Genomic DNA, 15,041 nt, shown 5'->3' with positions numbered 1-15,041 from the left:
GCACCTGGAGATGATGGCGCCTTTCAAGGACTTCTTGGCCCTCCCTGTTAAGGCAGATGTTTAGGGTTCCTGGGCCATTTGTTTCTCTGCTCCAGTTGGGTGATAGGGTGTGTTGCATGGCTTTTCCTGGGGTACTGGGAACAAATGTCTATACCTTAGGTATGGCACCAATAGTTGACCTAAGAAAGAAAATCCAGTCCAATTTAGCTTGGTGAGCCTGAGTTTAACTGGGGTTGCTTACAGGAGATGGGTGAGGGGTTATTTCTAGGAACACGTACAACTTGCAGGCATCTACATCACAGAAGCGTTTTCATCAGAGCAATCATTAACTGTTCATATGTCCTTGGGCAGGGAGGGAGCTTTGTGTGCTATTCACCACTTTCATAAGTGAATTAAGGTAGACTCAATCTTACAGGATACCATGAGGGCAGTGACACCTGATCTGACTTTAAGACAGCAATGGCGAGACCAGAGTTCCACAGCAGGATGATGATTTCATTGTGAATATGTACTTTTTTTGTTTTTTGGTTTTTTGAGACAGGTTTCTCTGTAGCTTTGGAGGTTGTTCTGGAACTCGCTTTGTAGACCAGGCTAGCCTCGAACTCACAGAGATCCTCCTGCCTCTGCCTCCCGAGTGCTGGGATTACAGGTGTGTGCCACCACCGCCTGGCGAATATGTACTTTTTGTATAGTAGTTTATAATGTTTGTTCAGTAAGTCAGTCACCAGTCAGTCATTCAGTCATTTGTTATTTTGTCATACAGGATAAAACTCTGAGTTTTATTCCTAGACCTCATAATTAGCTGTGTATACAAGGCTTCTCAGGGCCTTGCACATGCTAGGCAGACAATGTAGCCTACATTTTCTGAGGCACTGTGAGCTCTTTGCTTCCTCCAGTTAGTGCTTATCCACAAGTGGGAAGGTCATCTTCTAAGTCTGTAGGGAAGGAGTGTAGAAGCCAAGTTATTACCTAAGAGTGTTAGAAACAGGAGGCTCCTTAACTACTACATCCGCAGAGCTAAGTATCAGGGCAGGGAGTGGCCAGGTATGTCTGTCTGTATGTATTGTTCATCACCTTGGAAAGCTGAGTACTGAGAGCAACTCTACTTTGGAGTTCAATTGTATTAAGCTTAAGTTCATATTGTAGTAGAAGCTACTATAGGAATAATTGCCCTTTTTGCTTTCTGTAGGATATGGAACTTGGAACTCTGGGGCAAATAGAGGCAAGTATCTGGCCATACTCCTCTGCTTTGGACGGTACCATTTATATTGTCTTCACTTCCCATGTGGTCAAGCAGGGTTTGGGTGGGTGTCTCCAGCACAATGAGAAGGCCTACCCAGCCTCAAGTGGCTAAGGGTTTCCCTAGCTTGTTCTGACCAAAGCCCCTTTGGTGTCTGCCTCCTTCTTCCTTCTTCCCACCCTGGCTATCTCTACCCTCTGTCTCCCTGTCTCCAGGCTACGAGAACTATGGCTATGGCTATGGCTATGGCCAGGATAACGCCACCAACTATGGGTATGGTATGGCCACTTCACACTCTTGGGAAATGGCTAGCTCTGACACAAATGCAAACCCTAGTGCCTCGGCTAGCGCCAGTGCCGATTCCGTTTTATCCAGACTTAACCAGCGCTTAGATATGATGCCGCACTTGGAGACAGACATGATACAGGGAGCTGTGTACGGCACAGGTGGAGAAAGGTGAGTTGGGGTGCTGCTAGGGGTTAAGGTTCTTGAGGGTTAACACTCCTGTCTGCTGGAATCTTTCCTGAACACTCTTTGATGTCTGCTTTTTCTCTCCTTGCTCTGTGCTTCCCAGATGCTCTGCCCTACTCAGTTCTATTGCACTTCCCTTGTCTTCCCTGCCAGCCCCCATGGCCAACTCCCCTGTGTGCAAGGGAACAAGCAGGCCCCAGTTGTCTTTACCAAACCCACAGAATGGCGCCTCAGGAGGAGAGTATCATGACAGTTAGATGTTCAGTCTAAATTTTAAATCTTGCATAGTGCCAGGGCAGGGCAAATTGGGTTTGCTGAGAAGGATGAGATAAGCCAAGCCTTTGGGGCTAACTTCTGGGAGCCTAGTCATCTCCACCCAAGAGGTTAGGCAGATAAGAGTACTTAATGGCCACTTGCTGGTGTCTTGTAAGTGTGTACTTGTTGAAAGCATCCCTGGGGCAAACTTTTGTCCTGGTTTTGTAGATAGGGCTACTGAAGAGCAAGCAGGTCACAGCCTTCGCCTGAGTGTAAATAAATGGTAGGACTGCGCCTCACCCTCAGATCTGTCCCATTGCAGAGGATCCCCCATGTGTGTGCTCATTGGCTGCATTGGTTCCAGTTTGGTTCAGGAGTGTTTGCGCCATAGTAAGAAGGGTACATATATTTCTAGCATAGGATGAAGGGACACTGGATAGCTTCGAATGATAGATGAGGGAGACCAGGCAATGAGGAGGGAGGGGGCCGGTCTGGTCCTGGGAGGACCAAATAAAGCCCTGGGGCTTCTGGGGAAGAGCAAGAGACTTGGCTTACATGGTCCACACTGCTGCAGGGCAGCTTGCTATACCATGATGCCTTGGAAGTGGTGCCTGGGATAAATGTCAGGTGCCTTATCTTCTGCAAGTGTTGATGCTTCCCAGTGAGGCTTGGAGAAGAAAGTGCAGAGAGGGCCCTGTACCTGTGAGGTGTGTGGGAAGTGAGCCTAAGCATGGGCTCAGGGTAAACCATCTCTGTCCTAAGCAAGTGGTCCAGCCTCCTTAGTAAGTGCTGTGTTGAGTTTTTTGTTTGCCTGTTTTCAGTGCTAGAGCTAGAACCCCCAGCCTTGAAGCTGGGCAAGTGCTCTACAGCTGAACTACAAACCCAGCCTTGTCTGACCCCTTGGTAAGCTCATAATATCTCCTAAGAAATGTTCCACATTTCGTATCACTTGTTCTGGGTAGTAAGAGCTTTATAGGATTTAAGGGTACCCCCAACCATCGAAGATGAAACTAGCTAGCCCTGTGTTCTCATAGGTATTGAAAAAGCATTCATTGTGCTTGGCTCTGCTCATAAGGAATAGCTTTGGTCATTGTAATTACCATAGATTAAAGACTCTTGAAAAGCTGTGGAAGCAGCCTTGCCCCTGAGTCGGAGAAGAGCTATCCTTCTATCTGTCACTCTTTAGGGTCCCCAAACAGGTGCATGGCTATGTTCAAGTTCCCCATGAGGAGCTCTTGCTGCCTCTGACCTTCTACTCTGTGGCTTTTGTTATAGAATTTTCTGTTGGGCTAAGACTGGGGAGTGACTGAGCAGGACAGGGCAAGAGCAATAGGCTAGGCCAGTTGGAGTTGAGGAACTCCAAGGGCCTTTCCCTGATGTTTGCCATGTGTCTCCACAGATATGATTCCTATGAGGCCTGTGACTCAAGGGCCATCTTGAGTGAACGAGACCTCTACAGGTCTGGCTATGACTATGGCGAGCTTGACCCTGAGATGGAAATGGCCTATGAGGGCCAATATGATGCCTACCGTGACCAGTTTCGAATGCGTGGAGGAGATACATTTGGTCCAAGGGCTCAGGGCTGGGCCCGGGATGCCCGGAGTGGACGGCCAATGGCCTCGGGCTATGGGCGCATGTGGGAAGACCCCATGGGGGCCCGGGGCCAGTGCATGCCTGGTGCCTCCCGGCTGCCCTCCCTCTTCTCCCAGAACATCATCCCCGAGTATGGCATGTTCCAGGGCATGCGTGGTGGGGGTGCCTTCTCTGGTGGCTCCCGATTTGGCTTTGGATTTGGCAATGGCATGAAGCAGATGAGGCGGACCTGGAAGACCTGGACCACAGCTGACTTCCGGGTGAGTAAGCTGGCATACCTCTCCTGACCTTTGCTGGGGTATGGCTACCACCTCTAACTTGGCTCATTCTTTCCGACCCAGACGAAAAAGAAGAAGAGAAAGCTGGGTGGCAGTCCTGATGAGCCAGACAGCAAAGCTACCAGAACAGACTGCTCAGACAACAGTGACTCGGACAATGGTAAGTTGGGCAGCCTGGGGTCCTGCTCCGTGCCCCGGGGCTCCTGGCCTGAGACGGACTAGTCTCCCTTTGCAGATGAAGGCACTGAGGGGGAAGCTGCAGAGGGTGCTGAAAGTGCCGAGGCTATGGAGAAAGGCTCCCGAGCAGTAAGTAACCCTGGGCGGGCCCCAGGCTCTTGCTTTCTGCAGGTGGGGCCTAGGAGGCTTTGCTACGGGGTCACAGGCAATGTGGTGTCACGTGTATGCATGGGTGGTGAGTGGCTAGCACACTAGCAATGTGTTTCCTTGAGAGGGATGGGAATATGCAGGCCTCTGTGCAGCAGATGGTGGGAAGGGGATGATGCCCCTGGTCCTGACCCTTAATCCTTTAAAGCCAGTATAAGTAACTGCTACTTTAAAAGTGGAATTTTAAAATTGTGTGTTAGGAAGGAGAGGACGAGGAGGGAAAAGAGGATGGGAGAGAAGAAGGCAAAGAAGATTCAGAAAAAGGTGAGTTTTCCAGCGTTGCCTAGGTACTGGGGAGGCTCTTCCAGGTGCTTGTAGTGGGAGGGATCCAGCTGAGGGCAGGGTTGTGGCAGAAATACGGCTGGCTGGGGACCTTCCTTATGGGACTGGGTATGTGTAGGAACGGCTCTTCTTATTTGTGCCCTCCCAGTCTGCCTGTTTTTCCTAAGCGGAGGTTATGGATGGTGTGGACCCCAGCCTAGCTCTTTGGTTTTGCCTTCAGGTGGGGGCAGCAAGCAAAAATGTGGGGAGCCCCAGGCACACCCCCTCCCCTTGGTCCCTCAGTAACACACAGTTCCAAGTCCTCAGTGGCTGGTGTCCGAGCTGGGACCCTTGGTGCAGTTTTTACGGCTCTGGTTTGCGTGTCCTCTCCCTTAGCGCCTCTCCAGCCCTTGTTGGGAGTCCGTGTCCCCCCACCTGAGTGATGAGCGCCAGCAGGTACCTAACAGTAAATCCAGCCTCAGCCCACTGTTGCCGCGGTGCCCGGTGGGGGGTGGGCAGGGCCATGTGATCGGCCTCCCTGCATCCCGCCACCCAGTCCCTCTGAACACGCCTGTGTTCCCACCAAGACAGCCTGTCTTTGCCTTCTAGCTTCTCTGCACCCACTCTGCAGAGAGTGAGCGTGTTCCGGAAAATAGAGGGGTGTACCCCCTCTCCTGGTGCCTAAGCCAAATCTACTTCCTGCTCAGCCCAGGGCACCCAGCCCTGCTCATGGCCTGAGGCTTTATGTATACAGCTGCTCTCAGATGGACCCTCTGGAGTGGACAGCGGGTGATTCAGCCACAGGCCACAGGGTCTAATCTGTTAGAATCATGCTCGTAATTCTGCCTTTCTGTTACCACAGGGGCCCTGACCGCCCAGGATGAGAGCAGCCAGGCCAAGCGCAAATTGCAGGCAAGCAAGAAAAGCCAAGACAAGCAGAAAAAGCGACAGCGAGACCGTATGGTGGAAAGGTAACTGTCTTCCCTCTGTCCCCCTGACACTGCCTCGCTCTGGGGCTGCCACCAGGAGAGCAGGGCCATAGCTCTGCCATCTCGCCGCCCTCTGGCCTCCCTTGGGAGCCGCCACCTGCTCTGCTGTGCATGGACCCTGCTTCCCGCCAGGCCCAGCTCCCAAGTCCTGACTCGTCCCCTGCCCCTCTGTGGCCACCTGGCGACCGCTGCCATCTATGGCCTGAGACCTGGCACTGCTCAGCACCATTACCCAGAAGTTCCAGCGCTAGGTCACTCAGCACACAAGCCCTGAGGTGCGCAGGGGGCCGATGCCCCTGAGGGAGGGGGCCAGCTCATCAGAGACTGAAGGTCCAAGGCGCCTGTGCCACCCCAGCTAGCTGCCAAGAGGCCGCCGCCGTGCCCAGGAGAGATGACCGCACCAGTGGGCTAGGGCAGCCTCTGGGTCTGCTGTTGGCCCTGCCCACCGGCCCTCTCAGGCCGGGCCTGTCTGTGGCTGAGCCCTTCACGCCCCTTGGTCGGGTCTGTCTGCCCTCAGGGCTCCCGCACTGGCGCTTGCCTCCTCCGCCTCAGACTCTTGCTCTTGCTGGACCTTCCACTCAGCCTCGCCGGCGCCCGGCCCCTGGGCTCTTCAGACAAAGCTGACCCCGTGGCCCAGATAAGGACGTCCGGCAGAGGTAGGGACCCGCCCCGAGGCCTCGGTGGCGGCTGGCCTCCTCCGCCCCTTGCCACGGCGGCCTGTTCCAGCCCAGGCCCTAGACCCCAGGCTTCTGCTGTGGACACGAGGCCCAGACAGAGCACCTCGCCCAGTGATTCCAGGCTGCCCTCTGGCAGGCTAGGCGGGCACCCTCCTTCCAGCTCAGACTGGTCTCTTCTTGGAAGAGGAAGATGAGGCAGCAGGTGCCCAGGCCTGCTGCCTCCCATCCCTCCTGACACCACCCCCAGGCATTCTGAGCAGAGGATGGGCTGGGCCTTTGAGTCCCCCCGACCCCAGAAGGAAGATGCAGCACCTTTTCAGGCACTGCCTCGGGACTGCGTACTCCACTCTGCACCTCAGAGCCTCCTGGCTCTCGCCAGGGCATCCTTCCTTCTGATCCCCATCTGGGCCAAATGTACAAGCTCCTGCCCAGCCTTGGTAGAGAGGCCCTCCGACAACCTTCCAGCGACTCTTGGCCTGTTGCAGCAGCAGCTGCCTCGGGTCCCGGCCTCCTGCCTATGGGAAGGAAGAGTTCTTCCCCTAACCCCTACGTTGCTGTAACTGCAGCCTGCTCCTGGCCCTATCAGTCCCAGCCTACCCCTCTGCTGGGACTGCACTTCAAATCGAGGCCTGTTTCAAGGCCTGCAGCTGGGTTGGGTGAAGTGGCAGTGACATTTCCTGGGACCCTTGCAGCCTCATCTGCTTCTTTCCCTCCTGTGGCAGGATCCAGTTTGTGTGTTCTCTCTGCAAATACCGGACCTTCTATGAGGATGAGATGGGTAGCCACCTTGATAGCAAGTTCCACAAGGAACACTTCAAATATGTAGGCACCAAGCTTCCCAAGCAGACTGCTGACTTCCTTCAGGTAAGCTTCTGAGTAACGCATCTGCTGCTGATATCTCCAGTCTCTGGCACCCCTAGGCAGATGACACAAACATCTGTGTCTCTGATAGGAATATGTCACCAACAAGACCAAGAAGACAGAGGAGCTCCGAAAAACTGTGGAGGACCTTGATGGTCTGATCCAACAAATCTACAGAGACCAAGATCTGACCCAAGGTGAGGAGGTTCCATCCCACCAGGATGGCTGCCACCAGGTAGGCCCCTAGCCTGCCCTCCTCTGCTTCTCAGTGCAGTGACTTGATTTTCCTCTGTTCATTGAGTCTCAGGCTCCTGTAGAAGTGGCAGGAAAGTTAAGCTAGTCTGATGTCTTTGGCACTTGAGACCATGATGACTGCTTTCTTCTACAGAAATTGCTATGGAACATTTTGTAAAGAAGGTGGAGGCAGCCCATTGTGCAGCCTGTGACCTCTTCATCCCCATGCAGTTTGGAATCATCCAAAAGCATCTCAAGACTATGGATCACAACCGGAACCGCAGGGTGAGTTGGGACCCAGGTGTCCTCTTCTGGGGTTGTAGCCTCTGCTTACCCATGAGGGACTGTGAGGGAGGCAGGGGCAAGAAGGAAGGCCAAGGAGATACAAGTAAACTGTTTGACAGGTGTGATATTAAACTGAACCTTTGTCCTTTTTTGTTTGGTTGGTTTGGTTTGGTTTGGGTTTTTTTGTTTTTGTTTGTTTGTTTGTTTGTTTGTTTGTTTGAGACAGGGTTTCTCTGTGTAGCTTTGGAGCCTGTGCTGGAACTCGATCTGTAGACCAGGCATATGGGTCCTTCATATGCACAAGGATCAACAGCTAAATTAGTTTAAGAAAACAGAGGCCAATGAAGAATACTAATGTGGCTAAAGGAGAAAAGGGAATTAACTTCAGGGGGTTGCTTCTGTCATTGGCAGTGTTCAAATAGTCGAGTAAAAGTACCAGTTAGTGATGAACTAGAGACATCTGCCATGAAGGATTAGGGAGCTGGTCTGGGGCTATGTGGATAAGAATGAAGAAGAGAAATGCTGGCAAAATACAGGAACAAGACATTGGCCTGTGGGAGGGAACCAGGAGCCTGGGATGATTCCCATTCCTAGGGACTGAGTAGATGGTGGTGCTGTTACAGTTGTGGACAGAAGTATATGATATGGATGCAGGGAAAGAAGCACACTTAGTAAGAAAATTGGTACATTGTGCTTCCTTTTCCAGTGTGTCCCCAGGCCTTTTTCTTTTCTTTTTTAAATAATGCCCCCCTACCTACCACTCAGATTTATATGTTCCCAGGTCTTTCTGAGGCCAAAGTATATGGTGTTTGTTTTAGTGGTGTTTTGTTTTGAGCTTATAATTACATCATTTTCTCCTTTTTTTCCTCCCTACAAATCTTCCATATGCCTCCCCTACTTTGCTGTTTTTCAAATTCATGGCCTCTTTTTCCTTAATTGTTGTTACATATGAGAACGTGTGTGTGTGTGTGTGTGTGTGTGTGTGTGTGTGTGTATTCCTAAGTAGATAAATGCAACCTTCTCAGTCTGCTTAATGTTGTTTGTATGTCTATGTCTTCAGAGCTGATCTAAAATTGGATAACCAAGTACTGCACTCTTCCCTAGGGAAGACTAGTTCTCCCACTCTCAGCATGTTTTAGTTGCCTGTAGTTCTTGGTCTAGGGTGAGGCCTCTTGAGTTTTCCATTTCACATTAGCATTATCTATTGGTTTCATCCTGTCCTTTTCAAACAATGTTTAGGCAGCCATGTTATGAGACTTCATGGATGTATTTCTAGAAGATACAATCTCAGCCAATTCCCTGTTCCTTTGGCTCTTACAGTCTTTTCACCCCCTCTTCCTCAACGATTCCTGAGCCTTAGACACAGAAGTTATGTTGTAAATGTATACACTGGGACTGGGCTCCACAATCTGCATTTTGATTGGTTGTAGTTTTCTGTAATGGTCCCTGACTTTTACAAAGCAAAGTTTCCTTGATCGGGAGTAGAGACTGCACTTAAGCAGTGAGGACAAGGACAAGGATTTAGAATGTAGTTCAAGATTATGCTGTAAGAGTAAAGTAGTGGTTGTAGGTTCTCCTTCAAGATCCATAACTTAACTAGCCTTGGTAGTTGGCTAGGTTTCTAGTACCAGGCATAGTTTCCCTCCTGTTGAACAGGTCTTAATTCCCATTAGGGAGGGGAGGTTATAGAAGATGGAGAATGCATGACATTGATAAAATGTAGGAAAAAATAGCAATAGCTAAGAAAATATAAAGTCAGAATTGACATAGAGATTTTGCCTTTGATGAAATTACAGGTGACGCAATTTTAATGCAGTTTAAATGCTACATGTTTGAAAGTTTCAGGGCTGGAGAGATGGCTCAGAGGTTAAGAGCACTGACTGCTCTTCCAGAGGTCCTGAGTTCAATTCCCAGCAACCACATGGTGGCTCACAACCATCTGTAATGAGATCTGATGTTCTCTTCTGTATACATAATAAATAAATAAATCTTAAAAAAAAAAAAAGAAAGAAAGAAAGAAAGAAACTTTCAGACTAGCCAGATAATGATGGTGGGTTCACACCTGTAATCCTAGCATATGGGAGGCCCAGACAGAGGGGTTGTTGTTAGCTCCAGGCCAGCCTGGGCTACAGAATAAAGCTCTATTTAAGAAAGAGAAGTATGTTTCAGACTAGAGAAGGACTAGAAAAACCTCTATATACTAATATTTTGGTAACTGATTACTAAGTTGTAGTTGAGGTGCATCTATATATAACAACAACAACAGCATCATAATCTGTCTATTTTACAATGTACAGATTGTGGCAAGCTGGTGGCACATGCCTTTAATCCCAGCACTTGGGAGGCAGAGGCAAGCAGATCTGAGTGAGTTCCAGGACAGCTAGGGCTATTACATAGAGAAACCCTGTGTGTGTGTGTGGGGCGGGGGGTAGTACAGTTTAATCTGGGTTGATGGTACACACCTGTAATCCTAGCACTGGAGAAACTGAGAAGGATTGCAAGTTTAATTCAGCCTGAACTACATTAGACAATGTCAGGAAGAAAAAGAAGGAGGGAGGGAGGGAGGAAGGGAGGGAGGGAGGGAGGGAGGGAGGGAGGGAGGGAGACTGGGAAGGCAAGGGTAGGAGGGAGCTCAGTTGATAAAGAGCCTGGTGTGCAAGGATGCAGACCTGTGTTCCCATCACTGACTGTAGATGTTCCTTGGCTTACTTGACTGGTGGGCATGTCTTCTGGGCATTTACAAAGCTTTCTTTTCTGGATGATTCTCCTGTGTAGCTTTGTTTGGTTTGGTTTGGTTTTGTTTTTCTAGACAGGGTTTCTCTGTGTAGCCTTGGCTGTCCTGGAACTCACTCTATAGACCAGGCTGGCCTCGAACTCACAGAGACCCTCCTGCATATGCCTCCCAGGTTCTGGGATTAAAGGCTTACGGCACCACCGCCTGGCTATTCTATGTAGCTCTTAGAAGGACACTTGTCACTGGATTTAGGAACTACCTAGGTAACTAGTTACTTTTCTCATTGCTGTGACCACTTACACAGAAGGTAGAGTTTATTTTGTCTCACAGTCCAAAGGGACAGTCCATCGTGGTGGGGAAGCCATGGTGGCAGGAGTTTGAGACAGCTAGTCACATTACATAACACCATGGAAACAGCCAGTCTTGGCTTCTTATAGTCATTTCAGGTCCCAGGGACACAGAGACAGGTAGATTCCTAAAGCACTTTGATCAGCCAATCTAGATAAACTGATGAGCCTCAGGTTCAGTGAGGGATCCTGAATCAGAAAAATTGGTGGAGAGTGATAAAGACAGACAGCCAACATCTCTAGCTCCTACACACAAGTACACATACACTAACTAGTACACACGTGTACACACACTACACATCCTATATAGACACACTTTTTTAAAATTAGAATTCAGTGGTTTTGAGTTGATCCCACAAACCACAGAGTTCTGCAACCACACCACAGTTGACTATAGAATATGTTAGCTGTCACCCACCCCTAAGGTTTCATCTAGCTCTGGTCCTAGGGGGTTTCCAGTTTCCTGTGTATTTGCCTATTTCTAACATTGCTTATAGATATTTATATAATGCATGGTCAGTGATTGCTTCTTTCTCTGTGAGCATGGCATTTTCAGGGATCTCCACATTGTAGCATGTATCAACTTCATTCTTTGTATGAATTAATATATTCATTGTTTAAATATACTGGGTTTTTTGTTTTGTTTTGTTTTTTTAAATCCACTCATCTTAGGCAGTGGTTCTCAACCTTCCTAATGCTGTAACCCTTTAATACAGTTCACTTGTTGTGGTGACCCCCCAACCATAATATTAATTTAGTTGCTACTTCATAACAGTTTTGCTATTGTTATGAATTATAATATAATTTTGCAATTGTTATGACTCATAAAGTAAATATTTGATATGTGACCTCTGTGAAAGAGTCATTCAGTATCCCCCAAGAGGCCATGACCCACAGGTTGAGAACCAATTGTTGTTAGGCATTTGGGTTGTTTCCACCTTTTAGCTATAGTGAATAATAATATTCTTGGGAACATTTGTTTACAGGTTAATGTATGGACATGTTTTTTATTTCTCTTGGCTATTTACCTAGGAATAGAATGTCTGCATTAAAATGTAACTCTTAATTGCTTTAAGCAGCTATGAAATTGTTTTCCAAAGTTGCTGCACCATTTTATATACTCACAGGCATCATGGGAGTGTTCAAGCTTCTCTATATTCTCTCCAGTATTGTTAGTTTGAGACAGATCTCCATAGCCCAGACTTACCTCTCTAGGTAAATGAACTCCTACTCCTCCTGTCTGGAACTATAGCCATGTATCCCCTGCCTTTTCAATCCCATGTTTACTACCTAACACTTGGTCTAGCCATCCTAGTGAGTAAAAAGTGCTATTCTTGGGTAAAAGCCTATTCAGATTCCTGGATCATTTAAAAGTTGTGCCCTTTTCAGTTATTAGGGTTTTGTGTTGCTTTCAGATGTTTTTTATTTGCATTGCTGAAGATTGAATTTAGGGCCTTGTTCATGCTAAGCTAGCACTCTACTAACTAAGCTATATCCCCAGTCTTATAATTCTTGGTGTATTTGAGATACACATCTCTTATATGATAGGATTTGCAAATACTTTTCCCATTTTGTGGGTTTTTCCACTTTATTTTTTCCAGACAGGGTATCACTATATAGCTCTGGCTGTCCTGTAAACTAGGCTGGCCTTAGAGAGACCCATCTGCCTCTTTCTCCCAAGTGCTAGGATTAAAGGCATGCACTACCAGGCCTGGCTATTTTTTTTTTTTTTTAACCTTCTTAATATGTTTTTTACTTGACAAAAGGATTTGTTAATATTTATTGTTGTTTTAAATTATTAACTGTCATTTTTAAATGTGTGTGTGTGCGCGCATGCTCGTGCATATACACATGTGAGTGCAGGTGTCTGCAGAACCCAGAAGAGAACATCAGATCTCCTGGAGCTAGAATTGTAGGTGGTTATGAACCACCTAAATGTGAATACTAGGAACACACTCAGGTCCTCTGAAAAACCAATTCACCCTTAACCCTCAAGCCATCTCTCTGGCCCCTCACAAATGGCTTTTGTTTGTTGGTTTGCTTGCTTGTTTATCTGTTTTGCCATGCTGGAATTGAACAAACCTACAGCTTTGTACATATAGGCAAGCATTTTACCACTGAGTGACATCCTCAGCTGTTTTATTTTGAGGCATGATCTTACAGTGTAGGTCAGGCTGGCCTGGAATTTGCTTGGCTGCCTCTAAATGGCCTAGAACTGAAAACCTTCCTGCTCCAGCCACCTGAGTACTTGGATTACAGGCATGCATTTTCACAGCCAGCCAAAAGTTTAATTTTGATAAAATCCACTGTTATCTGTTTCTCCTTTTATTGTTTATGCTTGGGGTGTTATTGTCTGAAAATGCACTAAACTAAGGTCATGTAGGATCTACACCTCCAATTCCCACCCCATTTTGAGATGGAGTCTCACTACGTATCTGTCTCTGGCTGGCCTTGAACTTGCTGTGTCGAAAGATTAGCTTTGAACTCATGGCAGTCTTCTTGCCTCTGCCTCTTGAGTGCTAATATTCCAGGTGTGAGCCATTGTGTTTAACCCTGAGTTTTTTTGTTTCACTGTTTACACTAGGCCTTAATCCACCATTTAATTGTTTTATCATATAAGGTCAGGCCTTAATCTCATTCTTTTGCATGTGAATATACAGTTATCCCAGTGCACTTGAAGACAGTTCTCTTACCCCGTAAATGATTTTGCCCCATGACCATAACTGTATGGGTTTGTTTCTGGACTCTAAATTCTATCCCATTGTTGTTGGTTTTTTGTTTTTTTGTTTTTTTTTTTTTTGGGGGGGGGCTTGTTTATTTGTTGTTGTTGAGAAGAATTCTTACTCTGACTTGGGCTAGTCTCGAACTAGAAGTATTCTTTGTGTCTCTACCTACATGCTAGAACTTGTTCTGTCTTTATGTTAGCTGGTACCATAACTTCATGATTAAATTTAAATTCGACACTGTTTTCAAGATTGATTTGGTTATTGTATGCTATTTGGTTTTAGGATTAATTTGTCATTTTCTCTGAAAAACCTTGTTGGTATTCTAATAGAATTATGTTGACTTTTAGATGAATTTGGGAAGTCCTATTATTTTACAATATTGTTTTCTGTTACTTCTTGGTACAGTGGGCAGAGTGTTAGTTTTACAGTGTTGTCTTCTAATTAATGAGTATTTGTCGGGGGGGGGGGGGAGCTGTTTGTTTTTAATCTTTCTTTCCTTTCAATGTTGTTTTTCAAAGTATGACTTATACCTGGTATGGTGGCATAGTCCCTTAATCCAAGTACTCAGGAGGCAGAGGCAGGTAGATCTCTTGAGTTCAAGGTCAGCTTGGTCTACATAGTGAGTTCCAGGCCAGCCAGAGCCAAGTTGACAGTTTATCTTCTTAAAGCATTTCTATTGTGTTCTTACTGCCTTCAGGTTCCTCCTGCTTGCTGGGTGAAATATCAGCTTGTAAGTGAGGATTTATTTTTCTCTTGTTGCTTTCAAGCTTTTTTCCCCTCTGTTCTTGTTGTTTTATTTTTTTTCGAGACAGGGTTTCTCTGGGTAGCCCTGGCTATCCTGGAACTCGCTCTGTAGCCCAGGCTGGTCTCAACTCAGAGATCTGTCTGCCTCTGCCTCCTGAGTACTTGGATTAAGTGCTGGGATTAAAGGCGTGTGCCACCACATCCAGTTTAAACTGTGCTTTTAATTGCCACTTTGAAGTATGATGAAACTGCTAGGCTGTGGGAGCACCTGTTTTGGTGAATGAGTACTCAGGTTATCGTCCAGTTACATAAGGAGAAAGAACAGTTGTATCAAATCACTGTAAGAAGAGGGACTTCTGCTGGCGGCTGGCGGGGGCAGCGGCGTTAGTGGTGTCCCACACAGGACTTTAATCCCAGCACTTAAGAGGCAGAGACAGGCCAGTCTCTGAGTTCAAAGTCAACCTGGTCTACTAAGTGAGTTCCAGGACAGCCAGAGCTATGCAAAGAAACCTGTCTCAAAACAACAAAAACAAAAAAAGGCAATATGATGAAACTGACATCTAGTTACTGTCATGGATTGCTTCCTGTTTGCTGTTGTTTAGGGGTTTTTGTTTGTTGTTTTAAACTTGGATCAGTTTCCCTTGGATATCTCATAATCTAGATGTCTTAGAAACCAAATTGTGACTGACCTCTCTGAGCACTGATATGTAGCGTCTTGTTCATCTTTGCTTACCTGTGTGTTTAATGACTAGCCAAATTCTGTTTTGTTTTGTTTTTTTCCTTTCTGTGGGTGTTAGAGTTAGAATCCTGGCCTTGTACATTCTAGACAAGCTCTCTGCTACTAAGCTACATTCTCAGGACAAGCCAAATTCTTTAGTGAGGTCTCTTTCATCCCTATAGTGAGAATTTGATGTTATCCTCTGAGGGAGCAAACCATGGGCATGTTACTGCTACCGAAAGAT

General features: G+C 47.2%; 1 protein-coding gene across 2 annotated transcripts in view; it reads left to right on the top strand.

Moving 5' to 3' along the window:
* Akap8l (A-kinase anchoring protein 8 like) overlaps window positions 1–15,041 on the top strand; it is a 39,412-nt gene that overhangs the window by 17,228 nt on the left and 7,143 nt on the right. The window contains exons 3-13 of one of the 2 annotated variants that reach the window (XM_036170549.1): window positions 1,190–1,222; window positions 1,456–1,513; window positions 1,616–1,696; window positions 3,366–3,819; window positions 3,901–3,997; window positions 4,073–4,143; window positions 4,422–4,485; window positions 5,345–5,453; window positions 6,871–7,012; window positions 7,101–7,206; window positions 7,398–7,528. In XM_036170549.1, coding sequence (XP_036026442.1) covers window positions 1,190–1,222; window positions 1,456–1,513; window positions 1,616–1,696; window positions 3,366–3,819; window positions 3,901–3,997; window positions 4,073–4,143; window positions 4,422–4,485; window positions 5,345–5,453; window positions 6,871–7,012; window positions 7,101–7,206; window positions 7,398–7,528 — 1,346 coding nt within the window. Of the gene's footprint in view, window positions 1–1,189; window positions 1,223–1,455; window positions 1,697–3,365; window positions 3,820–3,900; window positions 3,998–4,072; window positions 4,144–4,421; window positions 4,486–5,344; window positions 5,454–6,870; window positions 7,013–7,100; window positions 7,207–7,397; window positions 7,529–15,041 lie in introns of both variants that reach the window. The other variant, XM_036170548.1, reaches the window with a different exon arrangement.

Source organism: Onychomys torridus, chromosome 21 (assembly GCF_903995425.1).
Source record: "Onychomys torridus chromosome 21, mOncTor1.1, whole genome shotgun sequence".
NCBI classification, from domain to species: Eukaryota; Metazoa; Chordata; class Mammalia; order Rodentia; family Cricetidae; genus Onychomys; species Onychomys torridus.
The sequence above is the reverse complement of the archived record's forward strand: the minus strand, read 5'-3'. Positions and strand labels throughout refer to the sequence as shown.